Genomic DNA, 22,624 nt, shown 5'->3' with positions numbered 1-22,624 from the left:
GCTGAATGTAAGTGAAGTAGAAGTAGTATGAAGTACAAAATGGATTAGTTTCCATCCAGTACTTGAACGCAACACATAAGTGCTGGTAATGCAGTCGTCTCATTGCCCTCAGGAGGCGTCACTGACAGGGGACCAGCTTGTATATGTGGGATGCAGGTTGACCAGGATCAGGCGTTCCTCGTTTACCACCTGGGGTCCTCCTGCCTCCCTCCTCCTCCTCCTCATCCTGCCTCTTCATCTCCACCCTGCCCCTGTTTGATGTTTGATTAGATAAACTAAAATGAACAGGAGAGAGACACACACAGAGAGCGAGAGAGAGAGAGAGAGAGAGAGAGAGGGAGAGAGAGAGAGAGTTGGACTGTCAGTGTGTCACCCTTTGCAGTCTGTTTGTTTTACCTCAGGCGCTGAATCAAATGCATGAACAAAGGTCCATGTGCACACAATCACAGTCAGACATCAAACACTGACACATTTTTTCTGTAAAACACTCACTCACCCACCCCCACACACACACACACACACACTTTCCACCAATGGGACCCTAAGGTGTTGCACAGAGCTGAGCCGATACGTCTGCTGAAAGGCTGGGGAAGATTGAGAGAGACAGACGGGTAGAGACAGACAGGCAGAGACAGACGGGGAGAGACAGACTGGGAGAGACAGACAGGGAGAGACAGACGGGGAGAGCGAGATGGAGAGAGACAGATGGAGAGAGACAGAAGGGGAGAGACAGAAGGGGAGAGACAGACGGGGAGAGACAGACGGGGAGAGACAGATGGGGAGAGGCAGACGGGGAGAGACAGACGGGCAGAGTGAGACGGAGAGAGACAGATGGAGAGAGACAGAAGGGGAGAGACAGACGGGGAGAGACAGATGGAGAGAGACAGACGGGGAGAGCTAGATGCAGAGAGACAGGCGGGGAGACACCGAGGACGAGAGGCAGTGACAGAGAGACGCAGTGGCATCAAACTTTAGTACTGGCCCAGGAAGGGAGCAGATGTACGGTGAGCACTTTGGACACGTGGAGACGCTTGGAGGAGCGTCCTCGCCCTGGCGTCGGGGCTAAGCTGCTCTTTTTATGCCTTCGCTGATGTTTGTCCATAAAGTTTTCATTTGCTCCGAGCAGCACGAGGTGAACACACACAGCCACACACACGGTTGGACTGACTTGAAAGTCACTGCAGGCCTTAAAACACGTTAACAAACTGTAAATTGATTTAAAAAGTGGAACAGCCTGCAGATCTACCAGGTGGACCTGTGTTTTCCCTCCATAGTATGTAAACATGTCTGCAGGCAGTGATGGCGAGCCAATTTCATGCAAGAGCACGGACTTGTTTCCTGCCACCGCCGACGCCCTCGCCATCGCCATCACTGCTTCAAATCGCCATTAACTCCCCGGCTGATGTGCACAATGTTTCCTGGTGCATCTTCAGTGAAAGTGGAGACATTTCTGCGATACAGGAACACCATTCCTGATGTGCACACAGGCTTACAGACCTTAATTGTGGTAGAAGGAAAGACAGATTGACCTAGTTAAAGTCATTTCACACATTTTCTGGATCCAACTGAGGTAGACGATATCTGTGAAAGTTGTCAGTCATCCAAGTCCTGGTATCTAAGGAAAGTACATCTTAGGCAACTGGACTTTCTGGTAAAGACTTGCCAGGCTTCCCAGGTTTTGACCTCTGTGGAGTCGTAGTCAGGGTCATTGACACTTTTGTTGATACTCCTGATCAGTCAGAACTAGGGGCGCTGACTGCGACACCAGAGAGGCTCAAACCTGGGAATCCCAACCAGTCTTCCAGAACAGAAGAAGCCTCTGGGGTGAGAGGTGGAAGGTCTTCAAGCCTTTACCAGCAAGTCCATGTTTAAAGTTAGATATTTCAGACCCCATCCTTTATTTAACCCTGAACTGATCAGACCAACATGGAGCTGGAGACTGTGAGGACATGAAGCTGCTCTATGTAGGACCTGCTGTCATTGGGAAGTATGCATGCAGAGCTGCGACTCCATTAATGACAGACACACTGAGGCAAGGTGTAAGCTAACTAGGAACATGTGGAGACCAAAGGCAGTAAAGAACAAAGATTTACTATGGCTTAGATGAGTTTAGTTCCAGTGTGTTTGATGTCAAAGAGGCATCATCTCTTCAGAAAATGTAACACCTAAAAGGTTGGAGGATTAAAGGTTGAGGTCCTTAAGAGCTACCAAACTTTATTCATTGTTAACAATTTGCTCATCTAAACAACTCTCTCTCTTCTCATGTAGTGGAGCTGACAGCCACTAGGGGCAGCATTTCATTACTGTCTATCAAAACATCTTCACTTGGAGAAAAAGGCTCTCCATCAAACCTGGAGAGCCTAAAGACCAAAAACAAGCATGAATGTGTGTAGAAGTGAATTAGAGCTGAAAGTATGTGTGTGTGTGTGTGTGTGTGTGTGTTTGTGTGTGTGTGTGTGTGCCACTCCCTTCTCACCACAGGTTGAGACAACCTGAAGCCAAAACAAACAGGCTTACATTCTCATTTGAGCACTGTCAAACTGTGCCACACACATGCACATGCACATGCACACGCCCACGCGCGCACACACACACACACACACACACACGCACGCACGCACGCACGCACGCACGCACACGCACACGCATAGACGGACACACGCACACACACATTTGAATACTTCTTCACTGAACTCAGGTCAGGTTTTTTGTCTTTCTGTGCCCAAGTTTTCTGTTTGGCACAAACTAGTTTAGAGTTTGAACTCTTGAACCTGTGTGCACAGGAAGCTGCCAAATAAAGACGCCTGGATAAAGACGCATCAATAAACTTCCAGTGGAATTTTACTGAGATTACAGTTTGGTTGCAGCCGTTCCAAGAGTAAAATGTTGCAAATGACCATCATGGGTTGTTTCTGTGTGTGAAGAAATGAAGCTGCTGCTCACTGCATTGGCCCACAACATTTTGTAGATCAAACATAGCCCACACAACCTTCACTTGACTCGTCTCATTGTGTTATTGGGGTGAACTGGAGCCTCTGGTGTGTTTATAGGCTTGCTGGAGTGCATGGTGTCACTTATAAACACACAGGAGGCAGAGCAGAGCTGTGTCTGCTGTGTGTGTGTGTGTGTGTGTGTGAGAGAGAGAGAGAGAGTTAGATGGATTCATCCCAGCCATGTTGCTATGAGATCCACAGGCGGAGGTATACTGTGCCTGACCCTCGAACTCTGACCCTAGCCTACATCAGATCTCTGACCTTTACCCCCTTAACAATGACAGGATTATCCTGTTATGAGCTCCAGGTTAAAATTAACTTACTAAATCACTTTCCTGCTTCAGCGTCCTGCAGACCCAATTGTCTGTGACCACAGGTGATCTGATCCTTTGCCTTGGCGTCTGGGGGCGCAGCTTGACTCGGCTCCTCTTTAGAAAGAACAGACAGTTGAGTAATCTGCTAAGACTTCAAAAGCACCAATAACCTGGATACTTTACCCATCAAAATCATTCCATTTACTCGTGTGCATGTCTAAACACAACATTGGGACTATGAAAGTTGTGGATGCCTGATGTACAGCAAAAATGAATCACTTCTTTCTTGGTCTACGTTCCAGTAAACCCATGTAGTTTGGGGATAAATAACAAACATAATAATTCCTAAGCGATGCAGAGCAGCAAGGTCTGCCATAATAATAGAACTTAACTCATTTGTTTGTCCTATTGATGTTCTATTATTGGATCAATATGCACGTTTGTTTTCATTGATTTTGGTGTATTGGTTTGGTAGGAAAATCACATAAATATGATCGAACGTTCTAACACACTCTAACTGGATTTAGATTGGCAACAAGATGTAACAGGTTCTTCCTGGGCTATGTTCCATCCCGCCACCAAGTGCTGTCAAAAGAGATGCAGAACTTTTCCATGAAATTCAAATTCAAACACACTTCTTCTTCTTCTTCTTCTTCTTCTTGGTGTGTTTCTCTTGTCACCGGGCTGGGCTGGCAGGCAGAAAGCAGAACACAGCCAAGATCCCAGAGAAAGGATGAGGAAAGAAAGGCTGGATGATGGATGGCAACAGTGTGTGTGTGTAGGGAAGATAGATGATGGGAATTTGGGGCAGAGGGGGGGAGTTAGTGGATATGAATGGATTGAGAAGGATTCCTCCAGTGTGACGTACGGAGCAAAAAGGCCCGTGGCTCTCCTCCGCTCACGCTCATGTTGATTAAACATACGGCTCTCACCTCTGCTGCTGCCGATGGCAACCCTGTGCAGTTGATAACATCTTCCAGGTATGTGTGTGTCTGTGGGATGTCGCATAGACACACACACACGCACGCACACACACAGACAGATATCCATATTCCCGTCCCTAGGCTTAAGCACATGGAGTTCATTCGCAGAGACTCCCGGTTGGTAAAGTGCCGCTGGGAACAACGGACCTTTATTAGGGGCCGTATAATTAACCTGTTTTCACTGTTACAGCCGCCATCTTTTCAACTAAACTGAGTAGACTTTGGCTCTGGGCCACGGCCTCTAAGTGACTCCAGTCGGCCCCGGTAATACTTCACAAGAAGCAGAACTCTCCGGTCAAAACGACATCGTGATTCAGACTCTTCCTCTTTTTTTCAGCTGGTTGTCCTGATTTAGTTGTCGTCTGAAACTTGTGTGTGTTTATCCCACAACATTGGGGGGAAGATGGCCCTAAGAAGAGCTGCCAGCCTTCTGAGCTAGCCACAAACTAGCATTGGCTTCTTGTCACTATGGGAAAAGATCACATGTCTCATTCATTCATAACCATAACATCTCATTTCACAATAGCTAGTAATGCACTTTAACTCTCACTGGACTGCTGCTATGTAGCTGAAGCTAGCACTTTGGACTGCCAATGGGACAATGGGGTCTTTCTTTAAAATTTATTTCTGTGCTATAGATAAAATAGAGTTTGATTAATGAAGAACAGAGGCAGTTTATGAGAGATGATATAATGTTGTTTTGAAAGGATAAAGGAAAAGACAATTCAGCCGCCCGGACTATCGTAATCATGTGGATACAATAAAGACAAATGATGGACGGAGGGGTGAAAGAGTGAAAGAAAGACGGAGAGTGAGAGTGAGATGACAAACTGTTTATGTGTGTTGTACAAACTAAAGGGGAATGGACATGGAGGGTACAAGGGGAAGAATGGAGGGAGGGAGAGAGGGGTGCTAAAAGAGGTGGGGTAGGATGAATGAAGAGAGGGAGAGGTTGGAGGTAATGAGGAGTGAAACTGTGTGTTTGTGTTTGAGTGAAAGACTGCATGGAAATGAAAGGAAGAAATGGAGAAAAACTGAGAAAGAGAGAGAGAGAGAGAGAGAGAGAGAGAAGGCACATTAAAACCTGAGTGAGGGAGGAATGGAGAGGTTCTTTAATGATGACTGATGTGTGAAAGACAGACACGCAGTGTGAGAGAGACAGAGAGAGGGGGCAGAGAGAGAGAGGCAGAGAGACAGAGAAAGAGGGAGAAATATAGAGGCAGAGAGAGAGGGAGTCAGAGAGGGAGGGAGAGAGAGAGAGGAGAGGCAGAGAGAGAGAGAGAGGGGGGACAGAGAGAGGCAGAGGGACAGAGAGACAGAGAAAGAGGGAGAAAGATAGAGAGAGAGAGAGAGAGAGAGAGAGAGAGAGAGAGAGAGAGAGAGAGAGGGGCAGAGAGAGAGAGGCAGAGGGACAGAGAAAGAGGGAGAAAGATAGAGGCTGAGAGAGAGAGAGAGAGAGAAAGAGAGAGAGCTTCCTCAGCTGTTCCTCCTCTCTTTCTTTCTCTGACACAGGAGCAGTTTGTCTTTTCCTCAGGCGCTGTGTGAAACTCCAGCAGGTAAGAAAACGTTTGACATTGTATCTCTGCAGAGTAACGCACCTGGATGACAACTGCAACACAGACAGAAAGAGAGGAAGAGGGGAAGAGAGGCAGACCGACAGAAAACGAGCCGGCGGTGCGTTCACGTGCATGCGGGGAAAACGTGAAGAAGTTGCTCTTAAGTCGCCAACTCAGCAACACTTTGAGGAAAAGTTCCGACTGCAGCCGGACTGTGCGCGTGCGCGTCCACACACGCCGCTCACGGACACGTTACTGGCGTGCGTCCCTGCGAGTGTGTTGATATTTGTGTGTCTTCAGTTGTGCTTGCGTGCGCGCGCGCGTGTTGTGTGCGTGCGTGTGTGTGTTGTGTGTGGTTATCCGGATTGCAGCTGCATGCCAAGCTGATGCTCTGTGCTTTGCAGACGTGGCTTCTTTTAAATGAATTCATTATGACGGCAACATGAGTGTTGTGGTTAGTTTACAGCAGCGTGTGTGTGTGTGCATACTGTAACAGATTTCTTGGTCTGATTTTGGGGGGAGGGGTGGAAAATATGATGTAGCATACTCCCATTGACCAATTTGTGAGGCAGTGCTGTGGACTGGAGTCACATGACCTCTACTCCACTGGGACTCCAGTCACATGTGGGGGTTTTAAGCCTGTAGTTTGTAGTGTGTTATATTCAGTTGTAACTAAGCAGATAAAATATCATAAAAAGGTGAAATAGTGCCGCCCCCCACTGCTTTAGTTTACAAGTAAACATTTGTTGTGTTGGTACTCAAGTCCAAAATTACTATAGAGAATATTTGTGGAAAGAAGGAATTCATTAGATCATCATTTGTTTCCCCCAGAAGACACAAGCTGGTGGGGAAATCCTCCCCTCACTTTGCCTCCAGAGCAGCAACACTGACATGTTGGAAACAGCAAGTGATTGGCTAGAAGCCCCATGTGACTGATGTGTTTGCACGCCTATCGTAGCTCCTCTTTACCTGGACAATGGCCCTCTGGGTTGGAAGCGCTTGTTTCGTCACCCCACGCTGCTCACTCCTCACATGCAGGGAGGAACTTTCTCTGGGTGAGGACTGTGACTATCTCCCTCCCATCCTTTCAATTTGCCCCGTGCTACAGCACCTATTAGTGGACAGTCTTTATTTTAGGGAGCATGGAAGTCCCCTTAATCAGCTGGTTTTTATTGTGGTTTACTGAAAATGAACTGAAATATCATTTCTTGAAGCAGTTACATTTAAATGAGAGGAAATGCATTTTGCCATAGCGACGTGTGAGAAAAGAGAACCTTTAAGTCATTTCACCTCATGGTGTGCTCCATCCATCACCTCAAACACTGTGACCGCTCCTCCATCATTCTATAAACTCCTGGGAATCCTCCTCTCATCGCTCTCATCCGTCCCCTTCCTGTTTAGTTTTTTCTCCTGTCTGTCTCTCGGTCTTGTTTTTGCCAATCTCTCACTTTTCAAAGGATTTATGTCATGTTTGGATTTTGTGAACACTACAGCTGATGAGGACGGATGACAGGAAGTAGATGAAGGGGAAGCTAGAAAGAGGAAGATAAGTGGAGGAAGGATTGGAAAGAAGCGGATGGGGGACGCAACATGGATGGTTTCTCTTATGATTTAGGTTACAGAGGCTGCTGAGCCTGACTGGGAAGATAAATCACCACAGTGCTACAATTCAAGTCCAATATGTAACCTGGTGGATTATCAAAGGCGTAGAAGAAAGAAACTGAGCATTTAATGCAGCAAGATGCTACTGAAACCAATTTTGTTGCCAGTTTAGCTAAACTGGGATTCAAGCGGAGGACGGATGGACAATTGGTGTTTCCAAGAGCGCTAAGGTGGGGGTCATGATGAGGTCACACTTAAGACCTTCAGATCTTTGGAATGAAATCACAGAAATAAAAAAGGGATTGGATTCACAGTCAGGTGTGTAATATTGTTCGTGACATGTCAGATTTCTGGATGCTCAGCCTGTGAGTGCAGTGAAATGTGTGGGGGAAAGAACACAGCTCTGTTTGGTTCTTACTGTAAGACTCTCTGGATGAAAGCATTCGCTGAGCCCCATATGTTGTGTGTTAACGTTACATAACCAAGCAGGACCGTCAACCATAAATTTGTGTGTAACCATAGCTTTCACTGACTGGAGTCTGATCATTGCCAAACACAACTTTCAAACCTGTGTGTTGCATTTTTTTGAAGTGAATGAGTTTTTAGTTGTATTTCTCCATGTTTTGGTGGAGGCCTTGTGCTTCAGCAGTGAGCTGCTCTGTTTGGGGAGGAGAGAGGCTCAGTGATCTGTTTCTCTCTCCTTATTTCACCTCATCTTTCAGACGTACTTCACACACTGATGTCGTGCCAGTAATGTACAGGCCCTTGACAAGTTCTGTGTTTGTGTATGTGTGTGTTTGAAAGAGAGACAGAGAGAGAGAGAGAGAGACAGAGAGCCTAACACATGTTTGGACCAACACGTTATACAGACCCTGAAAATGTAGAGGAAATCTTTTCAATTCGTGCAGAAAGTTCTATATCACTGACGATGTTGTCACACAGAATGGAGTCCAGGTGTGTGTGCGTATGTGTGTGTGTCTTTTTTATCCATAATCTACCTCCAATCGCGGAGATCAAAGCCTGATTATTCTCTGCTGCCCATCATCTCATCCTCTCTGTTTCTTCTCACTTTCCCTCCCCTCCACTGTTTGCCCTCTACCAGATTGCGATAGCCATGATGGGGGTGTGTCTGAGGCTTCTTTTGCTCCTCCCCCTGGCCTGCTGTGTCCCTTCCCCCTCCCGACCTCCCTCCAGAGTCTGCCGACGGTGCTGCGACCACCTGGAGCCACCGGCTGGTGCCACCCAATACCAGATGCCAGAGGTCCGCACCGTCATCAACATGACCATCCTCAAAGGTACCAGAGCCCCGATCAGCTGAGGGACATGAAGTTTAACCCAGGAAGTTGGCTCATATCTGACAGAGAGGCTGATTTTTGCAGGATAGTTGTACGGTTCTGCACTGATTAAAGCAATCTGTGTGACTACATTTACTAAATCACACCACCCCTTCTGCCTTTCCAGATGCTTGTTTATCTGACAAAGTAACTGTCTAAGTAGACGCAGATCTACCAACTCCAGGTTCATATTGACAGAAAATCCCTGCAAAGGAGAAACTCATGCATGTCAAACCCGACACCTGACGGACATGATGCATGGACGGAAGTAGCAAAGTACTTAATGAGCTCGTCTCTCACTTGAATGGGCCGGTCACGCACTGTTGACTTTTCTATCAATCCCGCACGCTCCCAGCTAAGCCCTGTCACACTGGGGTTTGCGACAGCTTGTGCGAATCATGTCTTGCTTAGAGTGGATGAGTGGAGGAGCAATGGAGCATGTTTGTTTTCTGTGTGAATGAGCCACGTCTTTAGGGGGAAGGAAATGGCAGCAGTAGACAAAGGAATTACAAACACAATGACTTCTTGTATTAGAGAAGTGCTTTCACACAGCTGGAGAGGTTCCTGTGAGAACTTGTGTATCTGATATCAAAGCCTTAGCAACCAACTTGGCCTGAGCGCTTTAACAACGTGTCATCACTCTTTATCTGCTGCTCCTTTGATAAGTGGATATGCCAAGTCTGTTCCAATCCCATATCAGCAATCCCATCTCTAAACCAGGACAAAGGAAATCTTAATGCAGCCTCACACAGACATGTACACGTATGTAGCTCTGGAGAGTAAAGCTACTTTCCCACAGCAGGAAGAATGTGCCCACCACCTGGGAACGAACCCAGGATCCACCTTCTAGTGGAGGAACCTCATTGCCACTGCACCACAAACTATTGAAGAGTGTTCAAAAGCAATCTGCAACTAGAGGGCTGAAACAGCTGCAGGAGGAAGAAACTTAAGTTAAAATTACATTTCATTACGGTCATTTAGCAGACGCTTTTATCCAAAGCGACTTACAATAAGTGTGTTCAACAAAGGTAGATAAAAGAACTTCAGGTCACAAGAAATCGTAAGCGCATTTCCTTCCTAAACCAACAGCTAAGAGCATACCTAGAGCTAGAGTAGAAGTGCAATAAGTTAGGTACTATGATGAATGCGAAAAAACAAAAGGACAGATTAGAAGTGAAAGATTAGAAAACAAGATTAGAAAACAAGAGCATCGGAAGAGCTAGGACAGAGTAGGTGATGTCCTAAGAGGGAGGATCACAGGAAGTCACTGTGCAGATGCAAACTGAAGTACTAAACTAAATTTCATTGTACATCCCTCAAACCCTCATGTTCGCCGAAACGTCATCAGGACAATAGTCGATCATTCTGATTATCTTCTGGCAACTTTGAGTTTTGTATAGTGCCAAAACAGTGCATGGAAACAAGGATCATTAAGTTATGTTACCATGTTGCCACCTGCTGGCCCAAAGCAACTGAAGGATCCATCTGAGTTGCTATGATAAGTTGCCATCAAAACTTTGTTGCATTTGTTCCAGAGTTATGACATAATCCATCCATCCATCCATCCATCCATCCATCCATCCATCCATCCATCCATCCATCCATCCATCCATCCAATACATGTGCTCACATGTTCTTCAACCATTTAACTCCGTATTGGTTGAGTTTCTTAGGTGTCTTTAGTGGAAAATGGCTGAGACAGAAGAGATCCATGTATAGATGAAGCTGTCAGCCCCCGGGCAGAGGAGCTGTGTGTCGTCTTGGATTGGAGCTCTTCTGCCATTCAATGAAGTAATGAAAGGGAATGCAGTGTTGAATTGCAGCTGTGCACTGAGGGAGACCTCGGCAGGCTCGCTCACCTGGCACTCAGCCTGCTTATGTGGCAGAAATCACACACACACACACACACACCCACAACAATACACTAACACACTCCTTGGTTCTTGAGTGCCTGTATGTTGAATTGTGTTTTATGGGCATTGACTTGCTTTATGCTTATTAGTGTTACGTAATGCAGTGGAAGCATCATCCCTCACAGAGATAAAGTATCCAAACTAATCTTAAACAATGAACCACAACCCAGACTGAGCTGTATGCTGATATGTATACTGGATTTTAGGCCGGCTCCAAAGTCTCCTGTGGTTTGGGCAAAGGTTTGCTTCTTTTTCACAGCTTTTCTTTTGCTAACCTTTGCTCGGCTAGAGCTAGCTGGAAGCGACTTGCTTGACTTGTTGTGGGCAGAATGCTAATGGAGTTTAAATCACACCAGGTTATCAGCAGAAAAATATAAATGATGGCTTAAGAGGGTGAACAACTTTGTGGTTGTTGAAGTTGCAGTGTCGTCCACAGTGCTGCTGTAGTTAGCTTCACTTTTGACACCATGGCAACGGCATGGAAAAATCTAATTTATCTGACAAATCAGTGTAGAAACCTTGGCTTGGCAGCACTACGGCTGAGACTGGGACACCTTATTATAGATCCCACTGCACTTCTGGGCAGAGCTGCGTCACATCGCGGCTCAAATGCTCCAAACACTGAATCTAAGTAAGAAATCATCTTCTGAGAAAGAGAGGGAGAGCCAGACCCCACTGCCAATTAGTTTAATATGAATCTATCAAAACTCAGTGATCTGATACATTAGGAGAGAGTCTGCAGTAGGAAACTCTCCATGGTCTCCACAGAGGAGGTTTGAAACAGACGGTGCCACCATCGTCTCCTGTCATCGTCTCCTGTCATCGTCTCCTGTCATCCGCCATTGGGTTTTTTTTGCTTATTCAGCTCTGACAGAAGGGATTGTACTTTGAAGCGTTGCAGTAATCACCCGCTGAAGTGAAAGCAGATGAGGGCACGTTGAGTCAAAGGGAGTGAAAATGATTAAAAATGACAAGACTTCATCTTGGAGTAATTGCTGGAATTCCCTGGAATCACAACTGTGCTATTCATCAGTAGAGTATCTGAGGGAGGAGATCTGCTTTTTACCTAATGTTAACCTCTGGAAACCTTCTTTTGATTCAAATCTAAAGGATCAATCAATCAATCTTAAGTAGAAGTTTCAGTTTCAAGAGAATGCTTGCGGACTAGTGGGGAACATGAGGTCAATATTTGATTTGAGGTTCAGCAATCAGTTCCATGTATCTGAGGTCACTGGGTGCAGAGGAGCTGCTGAGCCCTTCGGTCTGTTCTCACAGCTGGACAGATGCTTTTGTATGGTTTCGGGGAGGATCGCTGCTGTTAACTGTGGGCCTGCAGGAGGGGAAGCAGAGAGCGACGGCTTCCTCCTCTGTGGATCAGTCAGTGTGTTAAACTCTGATCGCTCACAGGACGAGGAGGATTAAGCCTTTTCTCCTGGGACCAGACTGGGGGTTTAGGATCTGTGTTAAGGGATCTGCTCTCATTAGACCACGGGATGGCATTTTTTTCATGCCTGTCTCCAAAATGCTGTTGGTAAACTTTGAAAATGTTGATGATGTTATCTGAACAAGACAGGCTTCTCCTTCCCACTATATAAGAATAGATTACCATGATCTATTAGCTCTCTGGGAATTGATCATTATCAAATCAAATGCTTGCACTAAATGAAAGAAAAATTGTCCATGAGCATAGTTCATCAGCCAATTTGCGACTTACACACAGATCAACACAAACTCCACTATGGACAAAGTCACTTCATATGTTTAGACGGTCATTTTGTGGACCTGGTCACCCCTCCTGGCTGAAAGAAGTTGTTCTGTTTTACAAGAAGCATTTGGAATGTCAGAGTCCAGCCACAGTCAGTTTCGTAACCCCTGACAAAAACAAAAAGCTGAAAATGCAGAGTGCAGACGGCAAAATGTGATCAGCAGCCAAGACTCAGATAAACTCTATGGCTTGTTTGGACTGTGAGCTCTGCAGGAGAACTCATGTGGATCCGGGATTTTCTTTATGGGAGTAAAGATTCAGGGTTTCCATAGCCAAAATTTTGGAAAAGTCATGGAAAGTTTTAACAATAATATGAAACGTGATCAATCAAGTTAAAACCTCAGAAGTGAAAACAATGAAGACATTTTCGTGTCTTGGAAATCCAACTGGTTGCTATGACACGTTGTCCCGCAAACCAATTATGCAATTACGTAGGCTAAACCTGGTGCAGGTCGGCATCGCTCACAAATGAAGAAGTCAATAATGCTGGGTTATCTGCTGAAAAACGGCTAAAAGAGTTGAATTTACAGGATTCGCCTGGTGAAGAGTTGGAGAGTCTTAACTTGGTTAGAATGACTGTGATCGGTACAGTCAACACAAGTCTCAGTGAAACGGTTCATATAAATGGATATGGAAGTACAGATCAAGTGCTTGTGTCTGCCTGTACCACTCATCTGTATTTCTTCTCCAGGTGACAAAGGAGACCGAGGAGACAAAGGTACACCTGGCAAGCCAGGTCTGGAAGGACCACCTGGCTTCCATGGACCCCTGGGGCTTAAAGGCAGCAAGGGCCAGGCAGGCTCTCCGGGAGACCCCTGCAAGATCCCTCACTCTTCCTTCTCAGTGGGTCGGCGTAAGTCCCTGCACAGCGTGGAATATTACCAGGCGCTGCTGTTTGACACCGTGTTCGTCAACCTCCACGAACACTTCAACATGTTCAAGGGCAAGTTCTACTGCTACGTGCCGGGGGTCTACTTCTTCAACGTCAACATCCACACCTGGAACTTCAAGGAGACGTATATGCACCTGATGCACAATGACAAGGAGCAGGTGATCCTGTACGCCCAGCCCAGCGAGCGCTCCATCATGCAGAGCCAGAGCGTCATGATGAGTCTGGCCCTCAACGACGAAGTGTGGGTCCGACTCTACAAGAGGGAGAGGGAAAACGCAGTTTACAGTGACGACGTGGATGTTTACATCACCTTTAACGGATACCTGGTGGCCCCTGAAGTCCAGTGAAAATGGGCCGGGGGGAGAATTGGTTTGCTCCAAGAAAGGACAAACAAATGTGGGACATTGAAAGTTTGGTGCTAAATCAGTACTGTGCTTTAGAATACTTTTCATAAATAAGGACAACTACTAAAATCTTACATAAGGAGATCGGCAGCACTTCACACAATTAAGACAACATGTTAAATTACTTCCTTTGCACTAGATTGAACCTTTTGTACAAAAGTAAGTCATTTGTCTCTGTTGTTGTGGCGTGCTGCTATTTCCTCTTATTTTCCTTTCAGGGACACAAACTCAATCGTTATAAGAATGCTGAAAGTTATAAGCACAGGCCTGAGACTTCAGTGGTTAATCATGATGAATTCATGGATGCATTCCGAAGCTGTTTGTAAAGTGAGTTAGGATCATATTCTGCTCCTTACTGTGGTAGTTGTGTAGTTTGTTGCTCTGCCCAGAGGCCTGCTGATCCCAGAGGGTTTCTCAGAGATTTCAATTCTGCCATTCATATTGGTTCAAGAATAGAGAACTGAACATAAAGATGATAAATAATAAGATTTGATTAGTCTGTCTTTAAATGATAAAGAGCCTCTGAATAAACCAAACCCCGACCAGAGCTCCGTCCTTCTGTAACCGAGCAGAAAATTGACCTGAAAATTGGTGAAGAGACTTAAATTTAAGCATTCAGAAAACATAAAAGAAACAAAACACGAAATCTTAAAGCAAAGCAAGAGAAAACTGAAACAGATAAGCTTATGCACACTGAAACACCAAATCACACCAATACTGTAAGGTTTAAGCAGTATCACTTAAGTTTACATTGATGAATCCCTTTCTAAACGGTTTGAATGCATGGATGAATCCCCTCATGACTCTGCACCACTGTCAGTCCATCGTTTCCCCTGTGGCTGACGCCTCCACAGAGGCCTTTGCACGTTCTGTCAGGTTAGAATATGCTCGCCATTCATCCTCAGCTGCCTCTGAGTGCAGCCGACCGCGTCAACATGCAAACCTGTGACGTTCTGTTATCATACGTGACCGTGGAGGATGATTGCACGTCCTTCATTCTCACACAGACGTCGGACTGCAGAGCAGTTCATGTAAATAGCTGTATAGTCTTTGTCTTTATAGCCTCAACTTGCTATCCCTCATGCTGTCGGTGGTAGACTGTCTATGTGTGTGTTCCTGTGTGTCTGTTTGTGTGTGCGTGTGTGGGAGAGAGAGAGATTTAATCACTATCTACTATCCAAGTTTCTGTTTGTTCTGTATCACTGGACAACAAAAAGACTTGATTATAACAAAATAAATGTTTTACACTTTTTTTCACATGAAGTCAGCTGCCTGGACGTTTCATTCATTTAGTTATATTGCCCAATTTCTCCAGAGGAGTTGCCTTCTCTCCACATAATCTACTTCTGTTCAGATTGAATGTAAAGAAAATGGAATTTGGGATTGAAGCCTCGATCAAGGCCAAACTCTGAAAGACCCAAACACAGGAGAGCAAACACCCAAACTCTTGAATGAGCGGATGGGTGTGCGGTGTGCCAGCGCCATCTGTTTGGCCGAATCTCTCCTATTAGCTGTAATTCTGTCCTCGGGGAGGCTTCGCTGGAGGAAAAGCAGACTGCAGCTTTGTAAATACTTTAAGACTGGAGTGGAGATCTGAACGACTGTTGGGAAACAGAGCAGCCCATCTGAGCTGCTTCCCGCGTCGCCTGCCAACAGCAAACTGGCGCAGGCTGTTACATTACGCAGAGTAGAGGAGCTGTTAACTTAAAGGAGGAGAAGTTCATCTTGTTTTCTTTGGCCAACTTCAGGTTCGTCCAATTTAGTTTTGTTTACTTGCAATATTTTTATAGAATTATAAAGAGAAAAATGAGGCGAGGATTTAATTTTCCCCCGATGCACAACAACAACACCAACAGGCTGCATAAAGGGAACCAAACACTGGAATCGCTCAAATGAGGAACAATCACTGACACTTAACACTTTGAACCACTTCACACTTGCTTTACTCCGCATAAAAAACAACTATGTGCTGTACTTTAACTAGACACCTTCACAGTCAGATGCATCACTCGGTTTTTACGAGCTGGCTGCAGACATGGGGCCGCACTCAGCGCTATTAAAACAAACACAATGGCAGAAAATACCCTCCAGTTACAGCCCAGCATTGTGCTAAACACCGGACTGAAAGGACTGTTTACGTTCCTTTGTCCCTGTGAAGACAAACTGTCAACAGCTGGCAAACATCAAATTGTAGCCACTTGTTGGTCTTTTCCAACACAGCAATGTTTCCTGCCCTGCATGCAGACAAAGCCTTATTTATTTATTTAAATTTAAAATGCAGAAGAGGAGCAGAAGGAAACTGGCTGGTTGTTTTGAGACGATGCAGCTTTATTTAGGTTGAGAGGTTGAAGGCTGAGGCCTGAGGCTGAGGCTGAGGACCCCCCCTTCCCCTCCGTCTCTTTGTGACACAAAGCCGTTTGCTCTCAGATCAGAAACAGGAAGTGAGGGCTGTGTGCAGAGGCAGCTCTCTTCTTATGGCGACCACCTGACCTCTGACCTCGCTTGCCTGTCAGAAAGCGGCAGGAACGAGCGGTGGAAGGAGAGGAAACCAGGGCAGCAAAGCAGGTAGGAGCAGAAGGATAGAGACAACAATGGAAGTAGACGTTTAAGGGAAATATGCACGGCGGCTTGGAGGACGAAACACACTGCTACTTTAAAACACAAACATGCCAGCATGTTCATCTCCTCACCATCGCTCGCAGCAAGACGGCGTGCTTAAAGAGAGGAGAGCAAACTAACCTCTCACATAACCTCCAAAACAAGCAGCATCATTCCTCAGGGCTCCATACTCCCCTTTCTGTGTGTGTGTGTGTGTGTGTGTGTGTGTGTGACTTAATAGAGGCACCCTGAGGTCATTTGGCCTCTGAGTTTTTTGTTGGCAGTAGCCTACATTTCTTTCCTTGCCCCAGAATTCAAAGTGAACAATACGACTTTCTTGGCGCGTCGGATGCGAGCGGAGGTTGTAACGCTCTTGCAAAGCCACTGCCAACACAAACACACACCAACACAGGCCACAAGGGACACGGGGCGTGCAGAGACAGTGACAGATGGTGAAAAATGTGGATCTGTGGATGTATGGGCAATGAAATGAGGATTATTAAATAGGAAGGACAAAATAGGAGAGAAAGTGTGAACATTGTTTCCTCAACTGCATCCAAACACATTGCATCATTTTTTGTTTCGCTCTGAGAGTAACAGAAAGCATACACACACATCAAATCAACCATAGGATCATTTGTGATTTGTGTCAGTCAGGGGGTGATGACATGAAAAAATTACAATATAAAGAATGAATTAAGGTTTTGGGGCACATATGTGTAGTTTTTACTATCACTGTAGTGTTGGTGACAGGAGGCAATGTGAGGGATTAAACATCACAGGAAAACCCTCAGAACTACTGCAGATGTTGCTCCACAGTGTAAACAAAAATGGCTACAGTTTCGGACGAACTCGTAGCGTCAAAGGTTGGAGAACACAACACTTTGGTCAAACACAGCACACAGCCTACAAGGTAACCGTTGAGCATCACCCCAGTGTCTGAGGGCCATGGCTTACTGGATCACTTGCACATTTTCTATTGCGGCGTCCAGCATCACTCAGGCTTCTAGTAACAGCCTCAGTTCCTTGTAACTCCCTAATGGCCGACTGTTATCTGACCCGCTGGCTTTGTTTGCATCCTGTGCTGAATGTCACAGGTTGTACTGCAAAGTAGAGAGGTTTCAGCTCCGTGAACTCGAGGAATAATATTGATTTGATCCAGCAGAGCAGGTCGGTGCGGTGAGAGCTGCAGCTCAAAACACCATCCACTGCCATAACAACACAATTTTGGAGTACACGCACAGTCACCGCAACTTCATTTGGGGCAAAGTCCAACTTGAAGGGAAAGCACGGCAACAACCACGGATCTGTGAGGAGGTGATGAGGTCGCCAACGCCAATGACTCAACCATTAATTCCCCAGCGGGAGAGATCTTTGGCTTTCTGAACTTCCATTCTAGAAGAAACTTCATGTGGTGTCATTGGTTGGATTCCAGGTCTGAACACACTCATTACTTCGGGGTGTGAAGCAGATCAACCCCACAGAGAGCTTTTACCAGGGGGATTTTGCCTTTTTGTATTTCCCACGATTGTTCACTTCCCTTTGCTCTTGCACTGCGTCTGCACAATAGTTAGTTGGGTTTATTTTGAATAAGCCAAACTAAATCCATCCTTGAAAATGTGTGTGTTCAGTATATTGACAGCTGTAGTCAACACACTGAGCAGAGCTAATCTGATGTCTGGTGCTCCCACCGCTACCGGTGAAAATCTTCTCGACCCTAAGAAACGTTTTAACGGACCATAGACCAGCTGTGCCTCCGAAACAAACGGTGCATTTAGCTCAGGTGGAAACTAGGAGGGATCTGTACCTCCACCAGGCTCTGCCTCTTTGCACCTCCGTCCTGTCGGACTCTAACTTAGCTTCATGGCACCGACTCTTGTTGTTCTCTCCAGATCATTGCTTGTGCCTCACTTTGGATAAAAGCCTCTCCCAAAAGTGAAAATGCACAACTAAGCGGAAGGACACTGTGTTCTGTTTCTCACTTCCTGCTGGGGGACGGTGTACACCCATGTGCTACCTGATGAGATTTAAGCGTCTTCTAAGCAAACGCGTTTATATCAAGCTGTCATCTGTCCCTACACAGATTCAAGCGTCTTCTCTGTTGTGTAGCTGCTCCAGGACTTGTTTGGTAATCTTAGTACCTATGGATCCGTCTGTAGTACCGGAGTCTGTGTCTGTGCTTAAGACGTAAGACATTTAAGACATTTATCGGTTGTGCTGGGTAGAGCACTGTCAGCCATGACGCAGCAGCAGCATCAGCATTGCCTTAAAATCTTTGTGAAAAGAGTGCCAAGGTTTTCTGGCAGATGTAGAGACAATAAAAGGCCTTTCTGTCCTGACTTAGCTCCATACCAGAGTCTAATTTAGACGTTTGGTCCTCTGAGCCAGAAGAGACAGCTGACAGAGTGATCTTTGAAGAGACAGATAAGGTTTCTCCTCTGATCCTCGCCTTGATTTGCTGCAGTGCCTCTCTGTGCACTGAAGAACAAACACAGACTACTAAACACTCGCCCCAGGTCAGAGCTCTTATCTGCTGCCTGCACAGCACGCCGCGTCAAGCTGGGGAGGTGTAAGCTGATTCGCTGCTCGATACCTGAAGACGTCTCGACTGTCAGGGACGTGTGTGTGCACGCGAGGTGTGTGAGTGGAAGTGCTGCCAAATTTCTACACATGGAAGTCATTTAAGGTCATTATGTGCTCAACCTGTTACAGCTGAAATCAAAAGCCGATTGTTGTTGAAATATTGAAATTCTTTTGCGTGCTGCATTTTTACTGTGGTACCCAATGTTTGTATTTTAATTTGAAATCTGAAACTACACACGAAGTTATGTCCGCTCTGCAACCATCTGCTAAATATGACAAATCACTGTGAAGGAGGAGTGTGTGAGACAAAACTGAAACCATGCAACTTTCTTGGGAACGATCTGATGGCAGTGAGGCTCGTCTCAGTGTTAGGAGGTGAAGTCGACCCAAACTCATTCAACTGCACAATGAATAGAAGGTGAAGAAGCACTGAAAGTCAAAGCAAGCAGAGATTAAAACACGCTGCCATGTCATGAGATCACGTGACATGGAAATGGTGAAATGTGGCTACGGAACTCAAATAAATCCCATAAAATAACTTCACATTCTTAACTAAAGCTGCAGTGGGTGATTTTCACACAAAACACAAAGAGGTCCAACCAACCAGAGAAGAGGGACAGACGCAGACTACATACACACAGGGAACAGGTGAGGACAATCAGGTAACACAAGACAGGAAAAGCAAGGGCAGGAAGTCAGGTCGGATTTACACAACAGAAAATCCTACAAAATAAAACAGGAAATGCATGTGTGTAATCATTTTGACTTCAATAAATCAAAATGGGATCATCACTTTTGTATCACAAAGGCAAATGTATGAAAGACGAGAGTGACCATATTTCAGTCAATCAATCGATCAATCAAGCAATCAATCAATCAATCAATCAATCAATCACTTTTACTTGTATGGTTTTTAAAACAGGATGATTTGAAACAAAAGACAGAATTGAAGAAAAGATGATGATGTGCACAGATAAGAGGCAGGAAGAAAAAAAAATCCAGTAATAAATACAAGCAAATAAAACAAAGCTAACGAAAACATTTATAAAATCAAATCAAAATAAGAACATTTTAAAAGTTAATTCATTGATTCAAGTCATTCTTAAGACACAAATAAATAAGAAGGTAAAAAGGAAGACGATCAAACTCTCAAATACACTGGAACTGAAAACAGCAGAGTAAGGACAACAACCTCCAGTCAGAGTGAGAAACATGACATCATGATCATCGTTTGGATTTCTAGTTGGACATGATTGGGCGATTCACACGCCGCTGCTCCTCGTGGGGCCTCGGTTGCTCCTCAGCTTGCCCATGCTGTCCTGGTTGCTCCTCAGCCGGCCCATGTTGTCCTGATTGCTCCTCAGCCGGCCCATGTTGTCCTGGTTGCTCCTCAGCTGGCCCATGTTGTCCTGGTTGCTCCTCAGCTGGCCCATGTTGTCCTGATTGCTCCTCAGCCGGCCCATGTTGTCCTGGTTGCTCCTCAGCCGGCCCATGTTGTCCTGATTGCTCCTCAGCCGGCCCATGTTGTCCTGATTGCTCCTCAGCCGGCCCATGTTGTCCTGGTTGCTCCTCAGCTGCGTCTCATCCCCTTGTTCGTCTCCTCGTCCATCTGTTTGAGAAAGATTCCTGCGTCTGCTTCAGTGTTTGTGAATTGGGGGTTGAATGGATTATGAGAAGCATCATGGCGTCCATAATGAGTGTGTAGATGTTCCAGGTACACAAATCCTCCCGTCATGTTTGTTTTTATAGATTACAAACTCAAGGGAAATCCTTAACGACTCCAGAGTGCAGAATCTGTAGCGTCCTCTTACCTAACGTGTCCTGAAGCCTGAACACATTTGAAGAGTTTGATATTTGTCATTTCCCCTGAACGTCAGCTCATCTCCCCCTCTGCAGGGGGTACGAGTTGTTACACTTATCAAATTATGCAGAGATTCCATCAAACTAAACACACACACGCCTGAGAGCCGGCGGCGTCACGCATCAGCATCAATAAGTCCTGTAAAGCTGCTGCACATGGAAACTCTGCAGAGCTGGAGAGCAAAGATTACAGAAGGCCTCGGGCGAGTAGGAACGGCTATTGCTCCCAAATTGCATGGTGTGTGTGTGTGTGTGTGTGTGTGTGTGTGTGTGTGTGTGTGTGTGTGTGCGTGTAAATGTGTTTGCCTCTCAGAAAAGCACAGGGTGGGGTCAGTGTAACCAGGGTGAGTGAGTCTGTAATTTGCGACAAAAATGGAACCAGACAGCCCGTCATTTTGTGTGTAAACGTGTGTGAGTGTGCTGAATGTCCAGGAGACGACCTGCTGCTTTGTGTGTGTATACCTGTGTGTGTGTGTACTATGGTGGTGACTCAGCTCTGTGAGGACACGGGGGCGGAGGAGAGACGGAGGAGTCATGTGTGCTGACAGCCGGCACATCTGGATGAAGGCCACAGGATGGAGACACATTTGGTTGGAGAGAGAGGTTACAGATTAGGGGCGGAGCCAAAGTCTCAACGTTTGCACATTTTTGTCCCTTTGTACACAAACGTGGCCTCAGTGTTCCTCAGTGTTCCCCAGTGTTCCTCGATGTTCCTCGATGTTCCTCAGTGTTCCTCCGTGTTCCCCAGTCTTCCTCAGTGTTCTGCCTCGCAGCCCCGTGCGTCCTCATCCTCTGAATGCTGCTCGTATGGTGATTGGATCGCTTTATTACAACAATTTCAGCTAACAGATTTCCACACGCATTGCTCGCCGCGTCGGACCCATCGCCTTCCCGCCGAGCGACCACGCGGCTCATCTGTCGCCCGGAGGACGATGTCACTGTTTTCAAATGGTTTCCTCCTCCGTTCCCCATCCATCTGCTCATTTCAGGAGAAAAAGCCTTTTGATTGGAGAGGTCATTAGCTGCTGCGATAATGGAGCCAGTCAGCAGAAGGTTGGACAAACACACACACAAACACACACAATGAGATGAGATTCTTTTTATTGATCTTCAACTGGCAACAGAATCCAGGCAAGAATACAAACGCTGCTCACTGAATCGAGGCAAAAAGAGGAGGAAAGGTTCAGGAATGCAAAGTGTTTCAGTGTATGGATAATAAATAAGTGTAGCTGACAAACTGGAAGGTTTTCTATCCTGCAGGCTATTTGATGTCACTCAGGAACCCAAAGTTCATCTTCTGAGGAGCAGGAACATTGAGGCCAATTTCTGATTATTGTACAAGTCTAAACACATGGGCATATGTGTGTGTGTGTGTGTGTGTGTGTGTGTGTGTGTGTCTCATAACAGCAGCGGTCCTGAGTGGATGTGTCTGGGCTGGGTGATGTTACACCCTTGTCCACTGTGGCTGATCTGGCACTTCAACCACACACACACACACACAGACACACACACACACACACACACACCCCCGCTCAGTGCACTGCAGTGGTGTCATGGCCTCAGATGACTGTGCAGTCTATTTCCTGTCCTGCTGCAGGTTCCCAGACGGCTGAGTGACCTTCAGTGTGTGTGTGTGTGTGTGTGTGTGTGTGTGTGTGTTTTAGTCCTTTTATTTTGCTGTTTTGTCGTTATTCCTTTCTTTTACAGATTAGTCGTGCATGGTGGCAGGATTGAACAATGAGCATTGTGCGCTACAGAGACTTGTGTAGAAGCCAAATCAGATGTATGGATGAACACAGATATGGGATCCTAACACCATCCACTTGC

The 22,624-nt window shown here is 45.9% G+C and overlaps 1 protein-coding gene across 1 annotated transcript; it reads left to right on the top strand.

Annotated features, from left to right (window-relative positions):
* The first annotated feature begins 5,354 nt into the window (after positions 1–5,354).
* Positions 5,355–15,011, top strand: c1qtnf6b (C1q and TNF related 6b). The gene is made up of 3 exons (XM_076171733.1): positions 5,355–5,846; positions 8,551–8,743; positions 13,152–15,011. The coding sequence occupies exons 2-3, from the start codon at positions 8,563–8,565 to the stop codon at positions 13,697–13,699; spliced, it is 729 nt and encodes a 242-aa protein (XP_076027848.1). The 5' UTR covers positions 5,355–5,846; positions 8,551–8,562; the 3' UTR covers positions 13,700–15,011.
* Positions 15,012–22,624: the final 7,613 nt, after the last annotated feature.

Source organism: Genypterus blacodes, unplaced genomic scaffold (genome assembly GCF_046128005.1).
Source record: "Genypterus blacodes isolate CSIRO-AG114 ecotype Tasmania unplaced genomic scaffold, CSIRO-AGI_Gbla_v1 ptg000269l_1, whole genome shotgun sequence".
NCBI lineage: Eukaryota > Metazoa > Chordata > Actinopteri > Ophidiiformes > Ophidiidae > Genypterus > Genypterus blacodes.
This window is presented reverse-complemented; position numbering and strand designations above follow the sequence as displayed.

Excerpts from the sequence above, each read along its gene's own strand:
- c1qtnf6b (XM_076171733.1), top strand. The coding sequence starts at position 8,563 with ATGATGGGGGTGTGTCTGAGGCTTCTTTTGCTCCTCCCCCTGGCCTGC. Across the intron at positions 8,744-13,151 it reads CAACATGACCATCCTCAAAG|GTGACAAAGGAGACCGAGGA; the intron begins GTACCAGAGCCC and ends TTTCTTCTCCAG.